Source organism: Otolemur garnettii, unplaced genomic scaffold (assembly GCF_000181295.1).
Source record: "Otolemur garnettii isolate 467f Iridium unplaced genomic scaffold, OtoGar3 scaffold00004, whole genome shotgun sequence".
NCBI classification, from domain to species: Eukaryota; Metazoa; Chordata; class Mammalia; order Primates; family Galagidae; genus Otolemur; species Otolemur garnettii.
Genome location: NW_003852399.1, coordinates 19,534,792 through 19,554,766, shown reverse-complemented (window position 1 = coordinate 19,554,766; position 19,975 = coordinate 19,534,792). Strand labels below are relative to the sequence as shown.

General features: G+C 37.2%; 1 protein-coding gene and 1 non-coding gene across 2 annotated transcripts in view; one reads left to right on the top strand and one right to left on the bottom strand.

Moving 5' to 3' along the window:
* EIF3E (eukaryotic translation initiation factor 3 subunit E) overlaps positions 1-15,944 on the bottom strand; it is a 43,271-nt gene extending 27,327 nt beyond the window's left edge. Inside the window, exons 1-5 of the mRNA XM_003782410.2 lie at positions 15,771-15,944; positions 8,752-8,866; positions 8,310-8,427; positions 4,955-4,997; positions 3,783-3,887 (exon numbers count right to left, since the gene is read on the bottom strand). Coding sequence (XP_003782458.1) covers positions 3,783-3,887; positions 4,955-4,997; positions 8,310-8,427; positions 8,752-8,866; positions 15,771-15,860 — 471 coding nt within the window. The 5' untranslated portion in view covers positions 15,861-15,944. The remainder of the gene's footprint in view (positions 1-3,782; positions 3,888-4,954; positions 4,998-8,309; positions 8,428-8,751; positions 8,867-15,770) is intronic.
* Positions 15,945-18,924: 2,980 nt separating this feature from the next.
* On the top strand, positions 18,925-19,086 carry LOC111728083. The gene has a single exon (XR_002775490.1). It is a non-coding gene; the product is annotated as a U1 spliceosomal RNA (small nuclear RNA).
* The last annotated feature ends 889 nt before the right edge of the window (positions 19,087-19,975 follow it).

Sequence of the window (19,975 nt, the reverse complement as noted above, 5' to 3'; positions counted from 1 at the left end):
CCAGTGCCAGAAGTGGAGTATGATTACATATGGGACACAGAGGGTCTTTCTGGGGTGACAAGAATATTCTTTACCTTGATTCAGTGGCAGCCACACAAGTATATGCATTTGTCAATATTCACCGACATTAAAAAATACCAATTATACAAATCCATAAAATCACTGCTTTGATTATAAAGGATAAAATATTTAATCCTTACAAAGGACGTCGTATTAAAATGTATCGTATCTAAGATGCTTTCAGTTTTAAGATACACGATTAGTCTATTCCAAACCCAAAAATAACCTAGTCAAGATATGTTCATATGTTAAAATATGAAAAACCATGCCTAAAAAACTATATTAACTAGACATCTCTTACAACGACATTACATCAAGGTATGTCACAGTCCAAACTTCAGTTAAGATCCTAAAGCTTCCAAAACTCATTACTCAAGCTGTCTTGAAACTCTAGGAAATGTGCTTTTAAATAAAAATAGTATGTAGCAAACAGTAAATACTATTTCATATCTAAAGTAGGAAAAAGTGACCGCTACAAAACTATGATATTCAAATAGCTGCTGAATAGGGAAATGGGTTATATTTTGGAGCTACATCAAAGGCATAGCAAGGGAAGATAAAAAAAAAATTAACAGTGTGAACTTTTTTTTTGAGACAGAGTCTATGTCAACTGGGCTAGAATACAGTGTCATCATCATAACTCAGCAACCTCAGACTCCTGGGCTCAAAATCTTCCTGCCTCAACCTCCTAAGTAGCTAGGACTACAGGCAGAACTACCACTCCTGGCTAAATATTGTATTTTTTGTATAAATAGGGATCTCACTATGTTACCCAGGCTGGTCTCAAAGTCCTGGCCTCAAGCAATCTTCCTACCCTGGCCTCTCAAAGTGGTGGGACTAGAGGTGAATCACTGTCCCTGGCCAGTGTTAGTATCTTTTAAAACTAGTGTTTAAAAAATTCCCACCCAACCTGTTCCACCCCTGCATTTCAATTAACACATTGCTCAGGGTATAAATTAAAGAGGTTTCACAAGCAGAGTATACCTACACATTCCTTAAAATTCCTCTCTAAAAATGCACCAAGTCTTTTAAAAATAAAGGCAGATTCTAGGGTCACACAGCTTTAATTTATACAACACTGACCTACAATAGGTCATTCGGAGAGTCAAATTCTAATCTCCGATCATAGTTACAATGGCTCTTTCATAGCTTATGTTTCCCTAACCATAGATTTAAAAGAATAACCAACTACCAGAAAAGAATTCAAAAGTCAAAAAAGCCAGTGCAAAAAATAAAATTAAGTACCTAAAGCAAAACACAGACTTTTTTCCACTGCAACTCTAAAACAAAATTTTTAGATTTGCTATTAATAAAATTCAAATACATACATTTTATGTTAGTATCTAAACCAAAAGAAAAAAACAATATATAATCTACTCTTTTAATTAGCTTTGTCAGCCTGCTGTTATGCCAATTAAAAGTAACCAACTCCTCACCTAACTCAAATGTTCTGCATATAAGATGGAGCAAAAAATTTAAATATGAATTGCAAATAACATTTAAAAAACTTTCAGTAACTATATATTGACTGCTCTTAATGTAAAGCATATTAACTTTGTGTTCATTATCATAGTATTCAATCGCTCCATCTAAATGTCACTTAAGTTCCAGCACAAGATTCTGAGGGCAATTCAAGAGGTTAAAACTAACTCAGAATTTTTGTAAGACAGGAAACTGATTTAGAGCTTCATATTTTGAAAAAGTAAACATAAAAATTCCCCAAATCTTGAAGTATAGTATCTGTCACTTGCAGAACTTTTCATACTATGAGACCATACTCCATAATAAACATAATGATGCTATTAAAACTAGAACGCGTTGTACGTGTTAGTATAAAAGCTTTTTGTCACGGTGCAGCAAGTTTCTTAATCCTCAAAAGGTTCATGTATACCACTCTGGCTAAACTCCATGTCACAACAGTTGGCTCTTCATACCAACCTGCTTTCAGGTGGATATGCTAGAAGCATTTCAATATCTGGATTTCCAGCAGTTACCTTCAGTTTCCATGTCTTAGCAAAATGGCACAGTCACTCACTGACCAGCAACAATAAATTTACTGTGCTGCAACTCTAACATGACACTAAATCTTCATTCTCAAAATTCACTCTCAGCATTAACAAATGATATGAATAACCAACTCTTTTCAAGTACCTGTAATCATATACCAGGCTTCTGATTTTACAATTCTGGTTTAAGCTGTTTACATTTCCAAAGTAATCAACTTTTGCTCTCCTAAATCTCTCATAATATTCAAAGTAAAACTGATGGAATTTTCTGATAAGTCACTGCAAGTTTAGCATCACTGATTACCTTCAATGCACTTGCAAGCTAACCACAGCTAATCTGTAAGAATTAATTTACAAATGGCAGCAAGAGAAAAATAATTTTTCAACTCAAAGTTGGAAATAAACATAAAATCTTAATTTCTTTGAAGGAAGGTGGGTAGTTTTTAAAAATGAAGTTGTCTATGCAATTTCAGTATAGGAATTACCAGAACTAGCACTGAACTCTCCCTCCCACCAATGGGAAAATTTAATTATCTAGAAAACAATCAAAGACAGCAAAATTTGTCTTTTTTATAGCATGTAGAGCTGAAAATTAAGAAAAGAAGTACCAGAAATTAAAGACAAAAGAAAGGGACTCTTCCAAGGTTAGAAGACAAAAGGGCTCTTTTGAGAATTAACTAGAAAATCAGAGACTTACATTAGGTACTTGCTTCCTAATCCAAGTTAAAAAAACAAATTTTAATTTCTCAAACGAGAAGCTAATTAAAACAAGAATATCTTGATAACTAAGAAGGCGCTTATTAGTTACCTAAGCAGAAGACAGAATGAGAAAGAAGTATGTCAATTTGGAGTCTTTTAATTTGGCTTCATAGGACTCTCCTTTCCTAACAAAAGCCCTGAATCTACAAACTTGTCAAACACACAAATGACAGTAACAGGGTACTTAATAGTGCCATTTGAACTCATCTACATCTCACTAATCAAAAAGCCATTGACTTTTAAGGTAAGTCAAGGGCAAAGGTAAACAGAAAAAAGTTACTATTGAAGCATAAAATATTTTAAATGCCATTAGGATTTCAGTTGTTTAGAACAAGTTCAAGGAATGTATATAGCATAAAAGACTACAGTAAAGGAAGGAATAACATACCTATTCAGTAAACCTGATTAAGAACCTACACTGTGCTGTAATGTTCTAATAACAAATCCATCATGTGTTAGAAGTCTGCTAATGCTAAAAATCATACATACAACAAGAGTAAGTTAAATCTTCTTCAAATTTGAGATCCTGACCCAAGGTTTCCTGTTTCTATCCATTTTTCTCTTGCAAACAAGTTCTTTATTCCTGTTCTTTTTAAGACAGAATTTCATTATGTTGCCCTTGGTAGAGTGCCGTGGCATCACAGCTTACAGCAACTTCTCTCCTGAACTCAAATGATTCTCTTGCCTCAGCCTCCCAAGCAGCCGGACTATAGGCGCTTGCCACAACTCCTGGCTTATTTTTAGAGATGAGATCTCGCTCTGGCTCAGGCTGGTCTTGAACTGATGAGCTCAGGCAATCCACCCACCTCAGCCTCCCAGAGTGCTAAAATTACAGGCGTGAGCCACCGTGTCTGGTCAGTTTCTTTATTCTTAATATACAGACCCAAATCTATAGACATGTTATGAGAAACCAAGGGAAACTAAGTAAGAGAGAAGAAAATTAAAAACGTTACTTACCAACACTCTAAAAAAATAAAGATATTCTGCTGCTCCTGAGTAATTCCCACATTCATACTGGAACTTTGCATATCTATAGAGTGTATCCAAATATTCCTGCCTAAACTAAAGAGGAAAAAAAAAAGTTGCATTTGTTATTGAGTTTTAAAATTACAATCCACTTCTTTAAATGACCCCAGAAGTCAGTTCTTTCAAAGTTTCTCAAAAGCTGCCGCCAAAAATAAATACCATACCATGGTGAAAGATAACATACATTAAGAATTAGTCAATTGTGAATTTTAATAATAATTTGTTACGATACAAATTTGAATTATAGCTAAAGGTTTAGCATGAGTCCCTTACCTGGTGACACTTTAGCTAATTACCCAATGTATATATTCCTGTGGTTCTGTACAAGTAACATGTATAGTAAACTTCTGCTCTGTGGCCCCCAAATAACACCAACTTTTAGTGTTAACGATGTAAGCACAGTGAAAAATAAAAGAACCCTAAAAGAAGGGCTCCAAACTAGAACATGAACAAACCCGCCAAACATGCTGTGAACATCAGGAAGAGTAACCTGCACAGTGGTCAAAGTCTCCTGTCACAGTGATTGATTAATAAAGAGAGAAAACTCAAATGCAAGTTAAAGAACTGTGCAAAGCCTCACACTTTGAGTTAACACAAGGGAAATCAGATTGGGAGATAGCTACGAAAGCTTAAAACATTTTTGTATTTGTGAATTTAGGGGTTTATGAAGACCTTGATAATTTCAAAGGCTGCTTTGTATTCTAAAAGCAGGTAAAGTACTAATATCACTTAATTCTACTTTGCAAAGCATTTCTAATTCAAATTAGTTTTATCTTTATTTACTACTTGTTATACCACAAGATAACCTATATTCTATAACTAGTTTGCTGTTGAGACTAATGTAAAATGCAAACTATTGTAATTCTGAAATAAATAAAAGCTTTGAGAATTTCTATGACCTAAGGGCAAGTATAAACATGTATTCTCTTATTAGTACCATTTCTAAACCAAAGTTTTGAAAAACATATCAGATATTACATTTAATAAACTAATGTGGAAACTATATTCTTAGGCCAAGCCATAAATCTGTCTGTACAGTCTAGTCTTTAATCAGCCTTATTAAAACAGGACAGCTGTAAAACATTTTAAAAAATAACACTTACACCATGCTTGTCTGCCAGGTAGTCAAACAGCATCCTACCATCCCTTAATAACAAAAAACAAAAATTATTACATTTTATAGGCCTCAGAAAACAAAATAAGCATATCCAACTTCTAAGTTATTACCTACACAAAGGCAGTTTAAATATCTTAATACTTAAATATAAGACTTCTGGAAGAAAACATGTTTTGAATGTAAGTAATAGTAAATAGGGGAAATAAAATTCATTTGATTTCTTGGGCTCAAACTGAAAATTGTGTGGTGTTTTACCACTCTCTAAGTAAGGCCTTGAGAAGTTTTTCAGGTAATAAAAACCAAAGCATTATAACTATTTTTACAGTAAGGTCAACAGTTAGGTGTTACTCCCCTGAGAATAGTATTCGTTCTATGAGATTATATTTCCAATACATAATATATTCTTAGTATAGAAGAAGAGACTCATAAAATTGTACTGTACAAACTAGTAGAAACTAATCCTACATATAAATTTTGTTCCCTTCCCCAATCTGTTAATATTTCTCACACAGACAATGATTTGGCAAATGTGCAAGATTAATAAACCATGTCTAACTTACCGTATCTATGCTGTATGCCGTATATAATTAGTGTCTATATCAACTGCCAAATAACTCCATTTAGTTTTTCTTGAATTACCTTTACCTTAACTTGAGATGTTGGTGGACTGGTAAAGACAAACTTCTGACAAAGACACCACGGGATAAGGGACAGACGGGCAGAGTGCCCACCTTATGACCATTTTTTAAAATCAAAACATTTTTTTATCCTTTTCACAAAAAGGAATAGGCTGCAGCATGTTTTTAGGAACATAATTTTACTTAAAAAGATTAATGGGGAGGGAATATGCCTCCATTAAAATTAATTTGGGTACAATATTGAATATGAAACATGCTTGAAATTTTAACATAAAGGAATTTTTAAAAGAACTTAACACGTGCTGTGTATCATGATGAGTAACTCTGTGCTACACTCCTCACACCACTCAGTTATACAATCATTATATTCACTAGCTGATTGAATTTTTCTGTTCAAGTACAATACTACACATTCAATGAAATTTAAAAAGGGAGATTGTCAGGGAAAGGTTATTACTTTGAAAATAGGTGGTTTGTAGATTAGATTACAAGTGATTTAACTCTAATTTGGCACTAATCAAGATACAAGGAATCCTCTTTCTATCATTTATTGAACGTATCTACCTTTATCTTATTCATAGCCTAATCCTATTTCTTTCCAGTGTTTGACTAAATTTAAGCATCCTTAATTTCTTGTTGTACTCTTATGTCTGGATTATTTCAACTGTCCTTTTGTGACCACTTATATCTAACTCTGAAGGTCTATAATTAATTACTTCTCATATTCTAAAAGCATCCAAGTACTTGAGTATAACACAGACACACTTAGAGCTATATAGCTGTATTTGTTATATACTAATAGGTATATAGCTCTGTATGAATATGAAGTATGTGTATATACAGTCATCCCTTTGTATCCACAGAAGATTGGCTTCAGGATCCCACACAGATATGGATAACAAAATCCACAGACTTCTTACAGTCCCTTATACAAAATGGTACAATATTTTCACATAACCTGCACACACCCTCCTATGTATTTTAAATCATCTCTAGATAACTCATACCTAACTATATAAAAGTTTGTTATATAATGTTCTTTTTTATTATTTATTTTTTGGGGGGGCATACTGTTTTTATTCCACCAAGTCTTACCAATTTGTGGTCGGTTGAATCCATAGACAAAGAACCCATGGATAAGGAGGGTCCACATATATATGCGTACACCTGCATATATATGTAGTATGATACAGCATAGTATAGGATGGTATATTATGGCACAGCATTGTAACTGTATAGTACTGTTGCTTGTCTAAGAACATTTGGTAACGCTTTCTCAAATCGCAAAGAAAAACTAGGAGCTAACCTCTAAAAATCTGATTTGAACACACTTTACAGAAACTAAAGGTGCGAAATGGCAAAATCCTCAGCAATTCCTCAAGTAAATATATTGGTAGCCAAGATTTATCACAATGGTAATATTCAATTTTAGCAGATCTTAAACATTTTTAATAACTTAAAGGGATTCAATTAGTGACACATATTAAGTCAGATGAAGGTAACAGGCTTTCTTTGAGAACCAAACTGTAAACATAAAAGTAAAGGCTCCATCTTTTTTAAGGCTGCATAGTATTCCATGGCACACGTATACAACAATTTATTAATCCATTCATAGATTGATGGGCACTTGGGCTTCTTCCATCACTTGGCTATTATGAACTGAGCTGCAATGAATAATCTGGTGCAAATTATCTTTTTTACAAAGTGATTTTTGGTCTTTTGGAACATATTCTCCTGAGTAAAGTATCTCAAGAATGGAGGGAAAAGGATCCAATGTACTCAGTTACTTCTATGAAAACTACTTATATTTACTCACACTTTGTTATGAAAGATAGAACACAACTATAGCACTGGATGAAGGAGAGAAATGGAGTGGGAAGGGAGGGAGGGCGGGAGGGACAGAGGGAGGGTAAAAGGCAGGACCACACCTATGGAGCATATTGCAAGGGTACAAGTCAAATCTGTCAAGAGTAGAACATAAATGCCTTAAAACAACAATCAAGTATGTGAGGCGAAAGCTATGTTGATTGGTTTGATGTAACCACGTCAGACTCTATAAAAAAAATCAACATTTTATACCCCACATATGCATAAATGTATTCATGACCTATGTGTATTTGACTTAAAAAAAGAACACCAAACTGTAAGTCTATTTCTAGCTAAAGGGAAGTTAGAAATAATCTTATCAGCTCCACACTATCCCCCTGGGCTTGGCAGCAGAGGTAGGAAGAATATAATCTACATGCTTATTAGCAACTGATAAAGTGAGCTCAGGTTTCTCTTGCAGTAAGAGTCCCCTGTGCTCAGGGCAGGGTTTCTTCACTGACCTTTGGGTTGGGGGAGGGGTACGGTCCATGCACTGTGAGAAGTTTAAGAGCATTCCTGGCTGCCCCCCCCAGGTACCAACAGCACCCCTCCAATTTTAACAACCAAAATGTCTCCAGACATTGTCAAACCTCCCCTGGCAAAGAATGAAAGTAAAAATGCCACAGCAAAATCAGGAAAAGACAACTGTTTTTGTAAAAAACTGAGCATTCACATTTATTATTATTGGCCCCTACAAAGTGAGGTCAAATGAAAATAAACAGACAAAGCTATTGTTTAAACTATGAATTTCTACTGTGGCATACTAGATAAAGTTTGAACTAACATTTTTATTAATCCAGAAAAGCTAATTTTTAGAATTCAAGATTAAGAAGTTACCTGGTTGACTGCATTTGCCTGGTAGTTTCTGGATCTTCAAACATCTTCACAATTGGTTCTGTTTCTGCCTGAAGCTGTTTCAGTTGCGCAACAACTGTGGTTCTTTTTTCTCTCAAAGCTAATTCAAAACGTAGAAATACGTTGTATACAATGTTAAGGAATGTTAAACTGTGCTGCTCATTGTAAGAATGTCTAGAAATTTTTCAATTTATTTAAACTACACGTATATTTATTTACCCCCAATATATTCAGAGGCTGAGAACCGACCAAATTTGGAATTTCCCCAAAAGATGCATTCAAAATTTTATACTACCTTTTACTCAAAGAACTTTAAAATCACTCGATTAAGCTTTTTGGCTAAAACTCTTTAAGAAAATCACAAAACTTTAATACACTATCCTCAGTTCTGAAGGCAAACTTCAGTTCTAATGACAAAACTTACCATGAGGAATATCATCAGAGTAAAGGTTTTTGTATACATCCATAGCAAAGTCTACCATGTTGGTATCACTCAGAAGATCCAATTTCCCTTGTAATAATTCTTTTTCATTATAAATCTGCAAGACAAAATACTTTCTAATGAGATGTTTCAGTTCTCCAAATAAACTGAGTGAAACTAATACTAGTTTATCTGGAAACCTACTTAAGAATACTCTTTTCCCACCTACTTCTGGTTTACATTATCTTATTTTTTATGTGTCTCTACAAACCATCTCTTACCTTTTCTAGACAAGCCTGTGCATAAACTACAACAAAATATCAAACCATCTCTATTCTATCTCCTCTCCACATCCAGGTAATTGGGACTAAAGCGGAATTCATCCTTTTACTATTTCTCATGTCCATATGCCTACCCACCTCTCCTTGATGTGGCCTCTCCTTTACCCCCCCACGTTTTTCTCTCATTAAATAGTTGCAATCCTTTGTAATGCTTCCTGATCCACATCCTTGAAACAAAACCAGTACCCATTTTTAAAGTCAACCATGTCATAACAGGTTTTGGCATCGTAGAGTTCAAGAAACATAACCTACCGTACAGAGACCAAATAGATACACACCCAAACTCACATAAACATGAAGTATATTGAGCAACACGTTAAGGTTTTTTTAAAAAAAAAAATCTATTCTAGGGCGGTGCCTGTGGCTCAAGGGAGTAGGGCGCTGGCCCCATATGCCGGAAGTGGTGGGTTTGAACCCAGCCCCAGCCAAAAACTGCAAAAAAAAGCAATCTATTATAACAGTGCTTAGAAAACGCTGTATCACAGTAGTTCATATAACTGTCTCATCTCCATATCCAGGCAAGTGCAAGCATCGGCGCTATTAGCACAGTGGTTGCGGTGCCAGCCACATACACCACCAGTGGCAGATTCAAACCACCTGTCATTATTATTTAGCCCTGGCCAGCCCTGGCAACAAAAACTAGTCAGGTGTTGTGGTAGGTGCCTGTAGTCCCAGCTACTTGGGAGGCTGAGGCAAGAGAATTGTTTAAGTCCAAGCGTTTGAGGTTGCTGTGAGCTGAGATGCCACAGCACTCTACCAAGGGCGACAAAGTGAGACGCTGTCTCAAAAAAAAAAAAAAAAAAAAAGAATTCTACACGGAAATATTCAGAGATGCTTAGCAAGAGACAAAATTTCTATACTAAACTTAATTTTGCAAAGAAAGACAAACCTAGGAAGATGCCACAAAATTTTACTGATCATGAGAAAATGAATGTTAAGTGGTCAAATGGTACAGCCACAAGAATAAAATGAAACCTTCCAAACTACATACGAAACTCCTACAAAACAGTGAGGACAGACACACAATCCAGTTGACACAGCTAAAAAATTTTTTAATAGGCCCATTACAAAAGAAAATAATTGAATGGCTGATAAATACATAAAATGGTCCCCAACTTCATTAATCATACAGACAATGCTTATTAAAACCACAAGAAAAACTAAAAAGACTGACATACCAGTGTTGGTCTGGGTGTAGAGTAACTTCCAAGAAGACTCACACTCTGTTGGCAGGAGTACAACCACTCTAGGGAACAGATTTTATCTCCTAAAGCCAAACACTTTTGACTTATCAATTCTGCTACTAGGTACCCATAAGAAATGAGTGCATATATTCTAAGTACATTTCCAAAAATGTCCACAGCAACACTATTTGTGATTGACAGTCTATCAATGTTAGAAGGAGCAAACACTGCAGTATACCCATACCACGTATTGACATACATTACTAAAAACTGCTAAAAACTTACATGACTATCAAAACAGTGCTAAGGGAAAGAAGTCATACAAAGCAGTACATGGTGATGAATGCTTCATTCCATTTCCATGAAAACCAAAAACAGGAAAAATGAATCCTCGAAACTAGAGAGCTTACCTTTGGGAGGTGTGAGCAATGAATGACTGAGACGGATCAGAAAGGAAGATTTAGGATGTAGTAATGTTTTACTTATTGATCCAGTCTTTACCTCATTTCCCAAACCCCCTCACTGCCTTCTGTGGTTACAAAGTATGTGTTCACTGTTCACTTTGGAAAAAAGGTCACTGACAAGTACATTGATGTACTTTCATGAATTATGCATCTAATAAAATCCTATACTTGAAAAATCTTAATTTCCTATCAGTTTGTCCTAAAGAAACCCAACCCTAAATGAAAACCTTTTTTCTAGCATGCCACCCTCTCTGCCCCACTAATAGCTTCTTACATGCATGTCTGTACCCAGAGCAGATCCCAGAGCATTGCTCCTCTGCCATCAGACCTCACGGGCCTGTTCTTAAATCTACACCTGCCTCTCAAGTCAATCTCTCAATTCTGCCTCATAGGCAAAAAGGGTAGAAAACAAATAATTTAGACTTTGCGAAGCAAAAATTGAGGATTCCATCTAAGTACTTACATGACAAGACAAAAATCAATTTCTACGATTTTTTAAAATGTTGAAATAAAATAACAGTAAAATTTTTTATAATACAGGTCTACTAATGACAATACAATTCTGGTTTTGGAAGAACTATTTCACTTAATTGTAGTGAAATTATGTTCTATAATTGCAAATGTTCATCTGTTAAAAACTACTTTTAGAGCTCACAAAATAGCCTGTTTTGGTTCTGATCCTCCCCGCCCCCCAAGTCTTTTTTAACAGATTAAGAATCTTGTCTTGCCATCTCTTCCTCTGCTGTTGTCCTTCACAAATATACTGTATTGGTGATTCTTTAAAAGCTCATGCCTTAAAATTCCTTTATTGCACAAATTATAATAGCTTTCATCTAGTATCTTAACTCTAAGAATTTCAACTTAAATGTATCACCCCTTCCACCATTATTACCATTAAAAATGCTTTGTTACTCACAGCGATCTTCTGCCCTTTCCAATTTTTAAAACCTTTCTGATGTCACTTTCTACCTTAGTTTGGATATTAGCTATGTTGAAGATTTTCTCTTTTGCTCTGTCATTGATTCCTTTGGTCTATTTTCTCCAATTCAATGTCAGTCTCTACCTCTGGAGAAAAATCTATTTTCTAGGTTCTGGATGAAAACTAGAAGATGTCTCAAAACTAGGCAATGTTATTTGATCACATTTCTGCTTTTCTCTGATCACCAGTCCTTTTCATTAATCTCTAAATGGCATTTTATCTACGAGCCCACCCCCGGAACATTTCTATACTACTCTATACTACTACCTTTTATTGCTCCCCTCACTCTGAGGATAACAACCATTGTTAGTTCTATGATATACATATGATTTCCAATCTCATTTGGGCCCTCCACTTTTACTGAACCTTGTACTTGTCTTTGATCAGTTTTCTTGGTCACCACTTCCAGTTTTTACCTCACTCCCCAAACCCCTGACTCTTCCTCCCAATACAGGATGGCCTAGTGTCCTACAGAAAGCATAAGTACACACTCTGTCCCAGAAGAACTAAGTGCTTTATATGCATTATTTCATGAAATTTTTCTAACAACCCCATGAGACTGGTGGCAGTGTCAACATTTATTCATTAGAAACGTTTTAGTTAAGAGGTTAAAGGAATCTGTTCTCAAGTTTACAGAGGTATCAGACGACAGAGCCAGAAGCCCAGGTTCAAGTTCAGGGCCCAGGGTCCTGAATGCTGTATTATCTGGCTTTCAACTTTACATGAGAATAAACAACAGTGATACACAAGTATGTATTCATTCTATCATTTATTAAACAATCATAAAAAGCATTTACGCCAGATTTTATTTTATGTGCTGAGAACACAGAAGAGAACAAAACAAATTCTCATGGAGTTTATGTTCTCTAATACAAATACAAATATATAAAATTGTTATTCTTTTAATGCAGTACACTACTTCCCCTCCATCAATAGGCAAAACAGTCCAAGATCCCAGGTGATAATTAAAACCCCAGGCTTGGTGCCTGTGGCTCAAGTGGCTAAGGCACCAGCCACATACACCTAAGGTGGCAGGTTCGAATCCAGCCCTGGCCCGCCAAACAACAATGGCTGCAACCAAAAAAACAGCCAGGCTTTGTGGCAGGAGCCTGTGGTCCTAGCTTGAGCCCAGGAGTTGGAGGTTGCTGTGAGCTATGATGCCACAGCACTCTACCCAGGGGAAGAGCTTGAGGCTCTGTCTCAAAAACAAACAAACAAACAAACAAACAAACTAAAACCCCAGATAGGGCTAAACTCTACATATACTATTTTTTCCTATACGTACATAACTATATAAATTTTAACTTATAAACTGGCACAGTAAGAAGTTAACAACAAAAATAGAAAAATTAAGTGAAACAAAAAACTTTGGAACAAGACAGTAGATCTGCTAACCTAGACACTAAGAGACTGTATAGTCTATCTACTGAGGGCAGAGAGTATCCACAACGGGAAGCAAACACAGAGCAGAAACTCTGGACAAAGGGATGATTCAAGATTGACGGAGCGGGAAGGCAAGAGATTTCATCTACTACTGACAACAGTGCACAATTTAAAATTTATGAATTGCTTATTTCTAGAATTTTCCAGTTAGTGTTTTTGAGCCTCAACTGACCATAGATAACTAAACTTCAGAAATCAAAACCTGAGTGAGAAGGGACTGCTACATCCTTATGTATCATAATCACTGACTCTAGCCTTACCTTTCAGTCCTTTCCTTCTCAAACTCCTTTTTACTCAGTGAAGATAGAAGAATCATAATTTTTTTTTTGAGACAGTCTCACTACCTCACAGCAACCTCAAATGCTTGGGCTTAAGCAATTCTCTTGCCTCAGCCTCCCAAGTAGCTGGAACTACAGATGCCCACCACAACACCTGGCTAAGAATAATCTCAATTTTGATAATACTCATTATCTCTCTGCAATTTATTCCTTTTTGCCCATTACTATAAACATTCAACTCTAAATAATAGGTAAGATTTGGGATGTGTGAGTTTTATTTTGGATTTCTCACCATGGCCCTTAAGGTGACCCTCGAACAACGTGAGTTGGAACTGCTCATGTCCACTAATACACAGATTCTTAGTAAAAGTTATACTGAGTGTGCCTGCTTCCCTTTCCACCTCTGTTAACCTGGAGACAGCAGATCAACCCTTCTCTTCCTCCTTCTTAGCCTATTCAATGTAAAGATGTGAAGATGACCGGGATAAAGACCTTTATTATAATTTACTTGCACTTATTGAATAGTAAGTATATTTTTCTTCCTTAACAATTCTCTTAATAACTTTCTTTTCCCGTGCTTACTTTAAGAATACGGTATATATAATACATAAAACATACAAAATATATGTTAACTCTCTGTCACTGGTAAGGCTTCCAGTCAACAGCAGACAATTAGTAAAATTTAGAGGGAGTCAAAAGTTATACCCGGATTTTTGACTGTGGGGGGATGGTTCCTTTATTGAGGGTCAAACTGTACTGAGTAATTGCTAAATAAATACTCCAGCACCTGTCTTTCTCTTGGTGTATGACAGTCATCTTACCAATATTCCCTCCAAAGAGACAGGTATTAGGCCGTCATATTTGACTGATTCTAAATGGCAGTTCATAGTTTTAGTCTTGCCCTATGAAAAAGTATTTTCCCTTTCTTCTATCTGCTATGAAAAATCAAAATGTACAGAATGCAAAAATATTAACTTCAGAAGCACTGCTACAAGGAGTTAATAAAGGATTTCAAGATACAGCATTTTTCTTTTTCCTTGGTCTTTGGTGAATTATCTACACTTAGAAAGGGATACAAGGTAGACTGAAACAGTTTTATTCAAGTTCTAAAACACAGTGTTAAAAAAAATCAAGGCAAAAATATCTTTTGAAAATAAAAGTTTATATGGCAAGACATTCTTGGACATTTAGTGAAAATGAAATCTGCTGTTCCCTAACATCAACAAGTTTAGAGTCGTCTACATTTCTTTAGAAAAAGTTTATGAACATTATATCTATAATGAATCAAAACTATCTCACAGCTTTGAACAATACCAAAACAATTTAATGTGTATTTGTAGGACTTTGTTTTATTGCTGTTGAGACATGTAAAATCAACTCCCCCAAACTAGAACTCTCTAAGTAGATTTTTAGTGTACGACCAGAAACAGAACTCATTCATTTTTTGGCCAAAATTCTACTTCCTTCATCACAGCAATATTAATTTTATGTAATTATTAAAATACATCAAGTTCCAAAATACTCAAGGTTTAAGTAAGCTCAAGTGAATAGTTCTTTCAGCCCAATCTTTCATTTAAGACCAATAAACTTTTAGAGTTGAGGTATCTTTAAATGAAGTTCCAGAACTACAGACTTATTCACGGTTATCTTCAATAAACAAACATTAAGACCAATTCAAATTACAAATCTGTACATCTAACATTAGAAAACAAGATCTAAGTTAAAGACTAGGGGATTTTGGAGGGTCTCCTACCGGTCTGACTTACTAATGCTCCTATTTTAGGAAGTGGCTACTTAGGAAAGCCAAGAAAACGCAACGCAAAGAACTCACATCAGCAAGGAAGGTAAAGTGGTATATGTTTCTTTTAATTGTAAGAAAATCAGTCCCAACGAACCAGAGCATGCAAAAAGCCCCAAAACAAGCCCACCCTTCTCGCAGTTCTCCAAAGACAAATCAAAAACTCCGACAACACTCAAAGCTGCTTTTTAAGAAACCGGCCTGAAGTGAAGTTCTACCTGCTCCAGAGCAGCCAGGGAATCAACTTCCGAAAGGAACTGACGCAAAAGCCCCTAAGGTAATGGCATCTCAATACGTGAAACAGGCCGCTCTTTCTCCGCAGATTTCATATTGTCATTTCCCACTACTCCTACCTCCACTGCTGAATTCTGCGAGGTTAGAAACTGCGACTTAGCTAAACTACTGTCCGGTCAAGAACCATACTCCGAACCCCTCGCACGTGTACCACGCCTAGCGCTACAACCGCGGCCTTTTCGGTCTTGCCCAGTACCTCCCCCGCGCCCACGCCTTCCTCGCACTCAAAGACCCTTCTCACCTCCTTTACAGAGAGAAACTCGAGGAGCGGAAAGACCAGATGCCGATCCAAAAAATGTGCGATGCGAGTAGTCAAGTCGTACTCCGCCATCTTGCCAAAGAAAAAGAAAGTCTGTGCGCACTAAAACTTTATTGATAACGCCGGCAAACGGACAGATCCGAACTGCGCATGTGCAACACTGTAGGTTTCCCAGCCCTAGGGAAAGGGGCGGGGTTCAGCCCGGAGCGCGCTGAAAACAATGCGCATGCGCGCGGGTGGCGCGGCGTTCTGGGCGAGTCTGTTTTGGGGCGGGAGTTACGACCGCAGTTTCTTCCGTTTGTAGGTTGTCGGTGTCCTTTTTCTACTGCTGGCGCACAATCTACCATCAGTAGTGGCCTGCAACCCATTCCGTGAATAAGTATTGAAAGCTGAGAATTGATTGCTGACCCAGTGTCACTGCATTGCGATGCACCGAAGGACAGGGCGATGAGGCCCTGCTCTCCCGGAAGTCATGTACGGGCTGGCGGGGAGGAATAGCTTAGCTTTCCTTTGGCATACTGGCATACAGTAATGGTTTCTTAAGCGTTTCAGTTAAGATGAGGATGGGTTTCTAGACTAGAAAACAAGTGTAAAAATTTCAAATACTGGTAACAGCCGTAATTTGGTGGGAGTAGGCTATTGTGTTGGCCTTATTTAATTAGGGTGGCTAGCGAAAACTCAGATGGGAATTAGGGTGATTATAAAAAGTTCAGATGGGAATTAAAGTGGTTAGAGAAAACTGTGATAGGGTAACAATTCAGCGGAGGGTTGTAGTAAGAAAATGAGGTGACTAAAATCGGAGCCAGGATAAAAAACATAACCTGTTGATAGGCACAGAAAGCCAAGGGCCATGAGGAAGGAAAATGCTTGGTGTGCTTTAAAAACTTAAAGTCCTGTGTGACTGGCAAATGAGATTAAAGAGGTTTTAAAGGGCCAAGTCACGATTCTAGTAAGAAATGTGGATTTTTTTCTAAGTTCTTTGAAGGCTTCTCTGTTAGTTAACTTCTCTTTTGGCCTTTTCATTTTGGCGTTTCCCAGGGGTCTTCCTCCTCTTTTCCATCTAGACAGGTGCCCTAAATGATCCTAATGTCTAACTGCATGAAGCCTGCAGTGTGCATATTGACAGCTCTCGAATTACAGCCTCAATACTGTCAGTCCCAGACTCGTGCACACAACATTAAGCATAAGCTTGTCCCAAGCTAAACGCACACTGATGTAGCTTACCAGAACCTGTTCCATCCACATTCTTCACCTCAGTGAATGGCAACTCCAGACCCCAAACCTTAGAATTGTGCTTGACTTTTTTTCTTTCACACTCTGTCAGATCCACCAACAAAACTCTTTGTTTCTAACCTTTAAGATGCATTCAGATCCAATCAGTTCACACCACCTCCAAAGTTACATCCCTGGTCTAAACCACCATTAGCTCTTGTTTAGCTTTTGGGAGTGGCCTCTTTACTAATGACCTGCTTCCCCTCCTTTCCTCCTGTGTGGTTTTTTTTTTCTTCATACAGCCAAAGTGACTTTGATTTTCCTAAGTCTAGGTCTCACTGTCAGCCAGAGCACTGTGGCTAATCAGCTCACAGCAGCCTGAGCTCAAAGGATCCTTCTGTCTCTGCCTCTCTAGTAGCTGGACTACAGGCATGCACAACCACACCTGGTTTATTTTTCAACTTTTTTTGTAGATGGGGCCTCATTATTTGCTCCTAGCCTGAGGTAGTCCTCCACTTTGGCCTCCTAACTGTTAGGATTACAAGTGTGAGCTAACATGCCCCATCCAGAGTGACTTTTAAAAGTCAAATTATGCTTAAAATTCCCAGGGATGCCTAACCTGCAGAAAGCTGCACATTGGAAGAATAAGAGTTGTCTTGGGTCACACGTCAAATGCACAAACACAAAAGCTGATGAACAAAAAAGAAAAAATAAGGTCCCTGTATACTTTCCAGATACCCAACATCACAGATAAGCAAAACAGTCCGTGAATAATCTGCATGGCCTGCAGACTGCAGGTTGGACATCCCTGCCCCCAAGCCTTGCTGTCTCATTCAGAGTAAAAGACACAGGTATTATAATACCAAAAAAGCCCTAGATCATCTGGATGCATTTACCCCTCGAGCCTCATCTAAGTCTCCCCCTCTTGCTCACTTGAACCCAGCCACACAGATTTCCTTTCTGTTCCTCAGATTCCCCACTCTGCTCCTATCTTGCTCTCTTTTATTTGCTGTTGCTTCTACCCAGAATGTTCTTAACCCAGTTATCTGCATGGCTCTTTCCCTCCCTCCTTCCTCAAATGTCATCTGCAAAATGGGACCTTCCCTGCCTGACCAGTCTATTTAAAAATGTAACTCACCTGGCTAAGATTTCTCATCTCCCTTTCCTGCTTTATTTGTTCACAATGTTTTATTTACTTGTTTGTTGTAAGTCTCCTCTGACTATTATATTGTTCAAGGCGTTTTGCCTATTTGGTTATAATTGCTTCCCTAGAGTCTGAAATAAACAACGTCTAGCATATAGTTGGCACTGAATTAATATTTTTGAATAAGTATATGAATGAAAGAAGGAAGGTAGGCTTTTACTTTGCAGCATGATATGAAACAAAGACTTTCTAGTAATTTAGCTTGTTTTGGCTATTGTGTGGTAATGGATTGTGAAGTAGCAGAAGCGAAAGCAGCTGGATCAGTTTGATGGTCCTGCGGATTGGGTGGGGCCTGTGGTAGTTTGGACAAGCATATTAATATGGAGAGAAAAGACTCAGGATACACTCTGGTGGTAGATCTGACAAGACTTGTGCTTGGATTGGAAATGATGGAAAAGAAGAATAAAAATTAGGGTGGGCCGAGGTGAGCAGATTGTTTGAACTCAGGAGTTTGAGACCAGCCTAAGCAATATTGAGACCTCTGTCTCTACTAAAAATAGCAAAAATAGCCAGGTGTTGTGGCAAGTGCCTGTAGTCGTAGCTACTTGGGAAGTCAAGGCTAGAGGATTGCTTGAGTCCAAGAGTGCGAGGTTGCTGAGAGTTATGATACTACGGCATTCTACCCAGGGTGACACAATGAGACTGTCTCAAAAAACAAACAAAAGACCAACCAGGACGGAATGGAAAAGGGAAAGAAAGAATAAACATCAAAATAATTTCATACATACCTGGCAGGGGAGATACCATCATCATGAAGGTGGTTTTCCCAGGGTGAGGCTTATCCATTGCCTGGATGTGCTGATTCCTGCAATTTCCCCAAATTGTGGGAAACTCGACTGTATAATTTGTGGTAGTGGGGGACTGCTTTCATGCTTTCCCCTGTTTGGGGGAGGAGGACATCAAAATAATTCCTAGAAATACTACTCAGCAATAAAAAAGTAGAAACTGGCTATATACACAACCTAGATGAATTTCTTGGGAATTATGCCCAGTGAAAAAAAGTTAATTCCCAAAGGTTATGTACTAAATGATTATATATATGCTATATATATATATACACACACACACATATATCACTCTTAAAATGACAAAATTATAGAAACAGAGAATGGATTACTGGTTGCCAAGGGCTAAGGAGGTGTGGGGATGGGAGAGTGACTATAAAAGGCCCAGTAGGGATCCTTGTGGTAATGGAATGTTCCAGTTGACTATGTCATTATCCTGGCTGTCCTGTTATACTACAGTTTCATGTTTTGTTTTCAACAGCTTTGTTCACATACCGTACAATCCACTCATTTAAAGGGCATAGTTCAGTGGGTTTTCTTTTTAAGTATATTCACAGATATGTGAACCATCACCACAATTTTAGAATATTTTCATTATTTCAAAAAGAAATTTTGTACCCTTGAGTTTTCACTCCCCTATCTTGCCATTCTCCTCACTCCAATGCCAAGTAACCACTAGCTGTCAGAGTTCCCCATTCAGGATGTTCATTAGCATAGAATTATATAATATTGGTTTTTTGTGTTTATTTTCACTTGCCATAATGATTTTGGAGGTCATCCAAATTGTAGTGTTTATCACTACTTCATTATCATTTATGGCCAAATAACATTCCATTGTATCAATACACCACATCGTTATGCATTCATCTGTGAATGGACATTTGTGTAGATTCCACCTGTTGGCTATTATGAATAATGCTCCTATAAACACTTTGGTGTGCAAGTTTTTGTGTGGACATATTATTTCAGTTTTCTCGAGTATACAC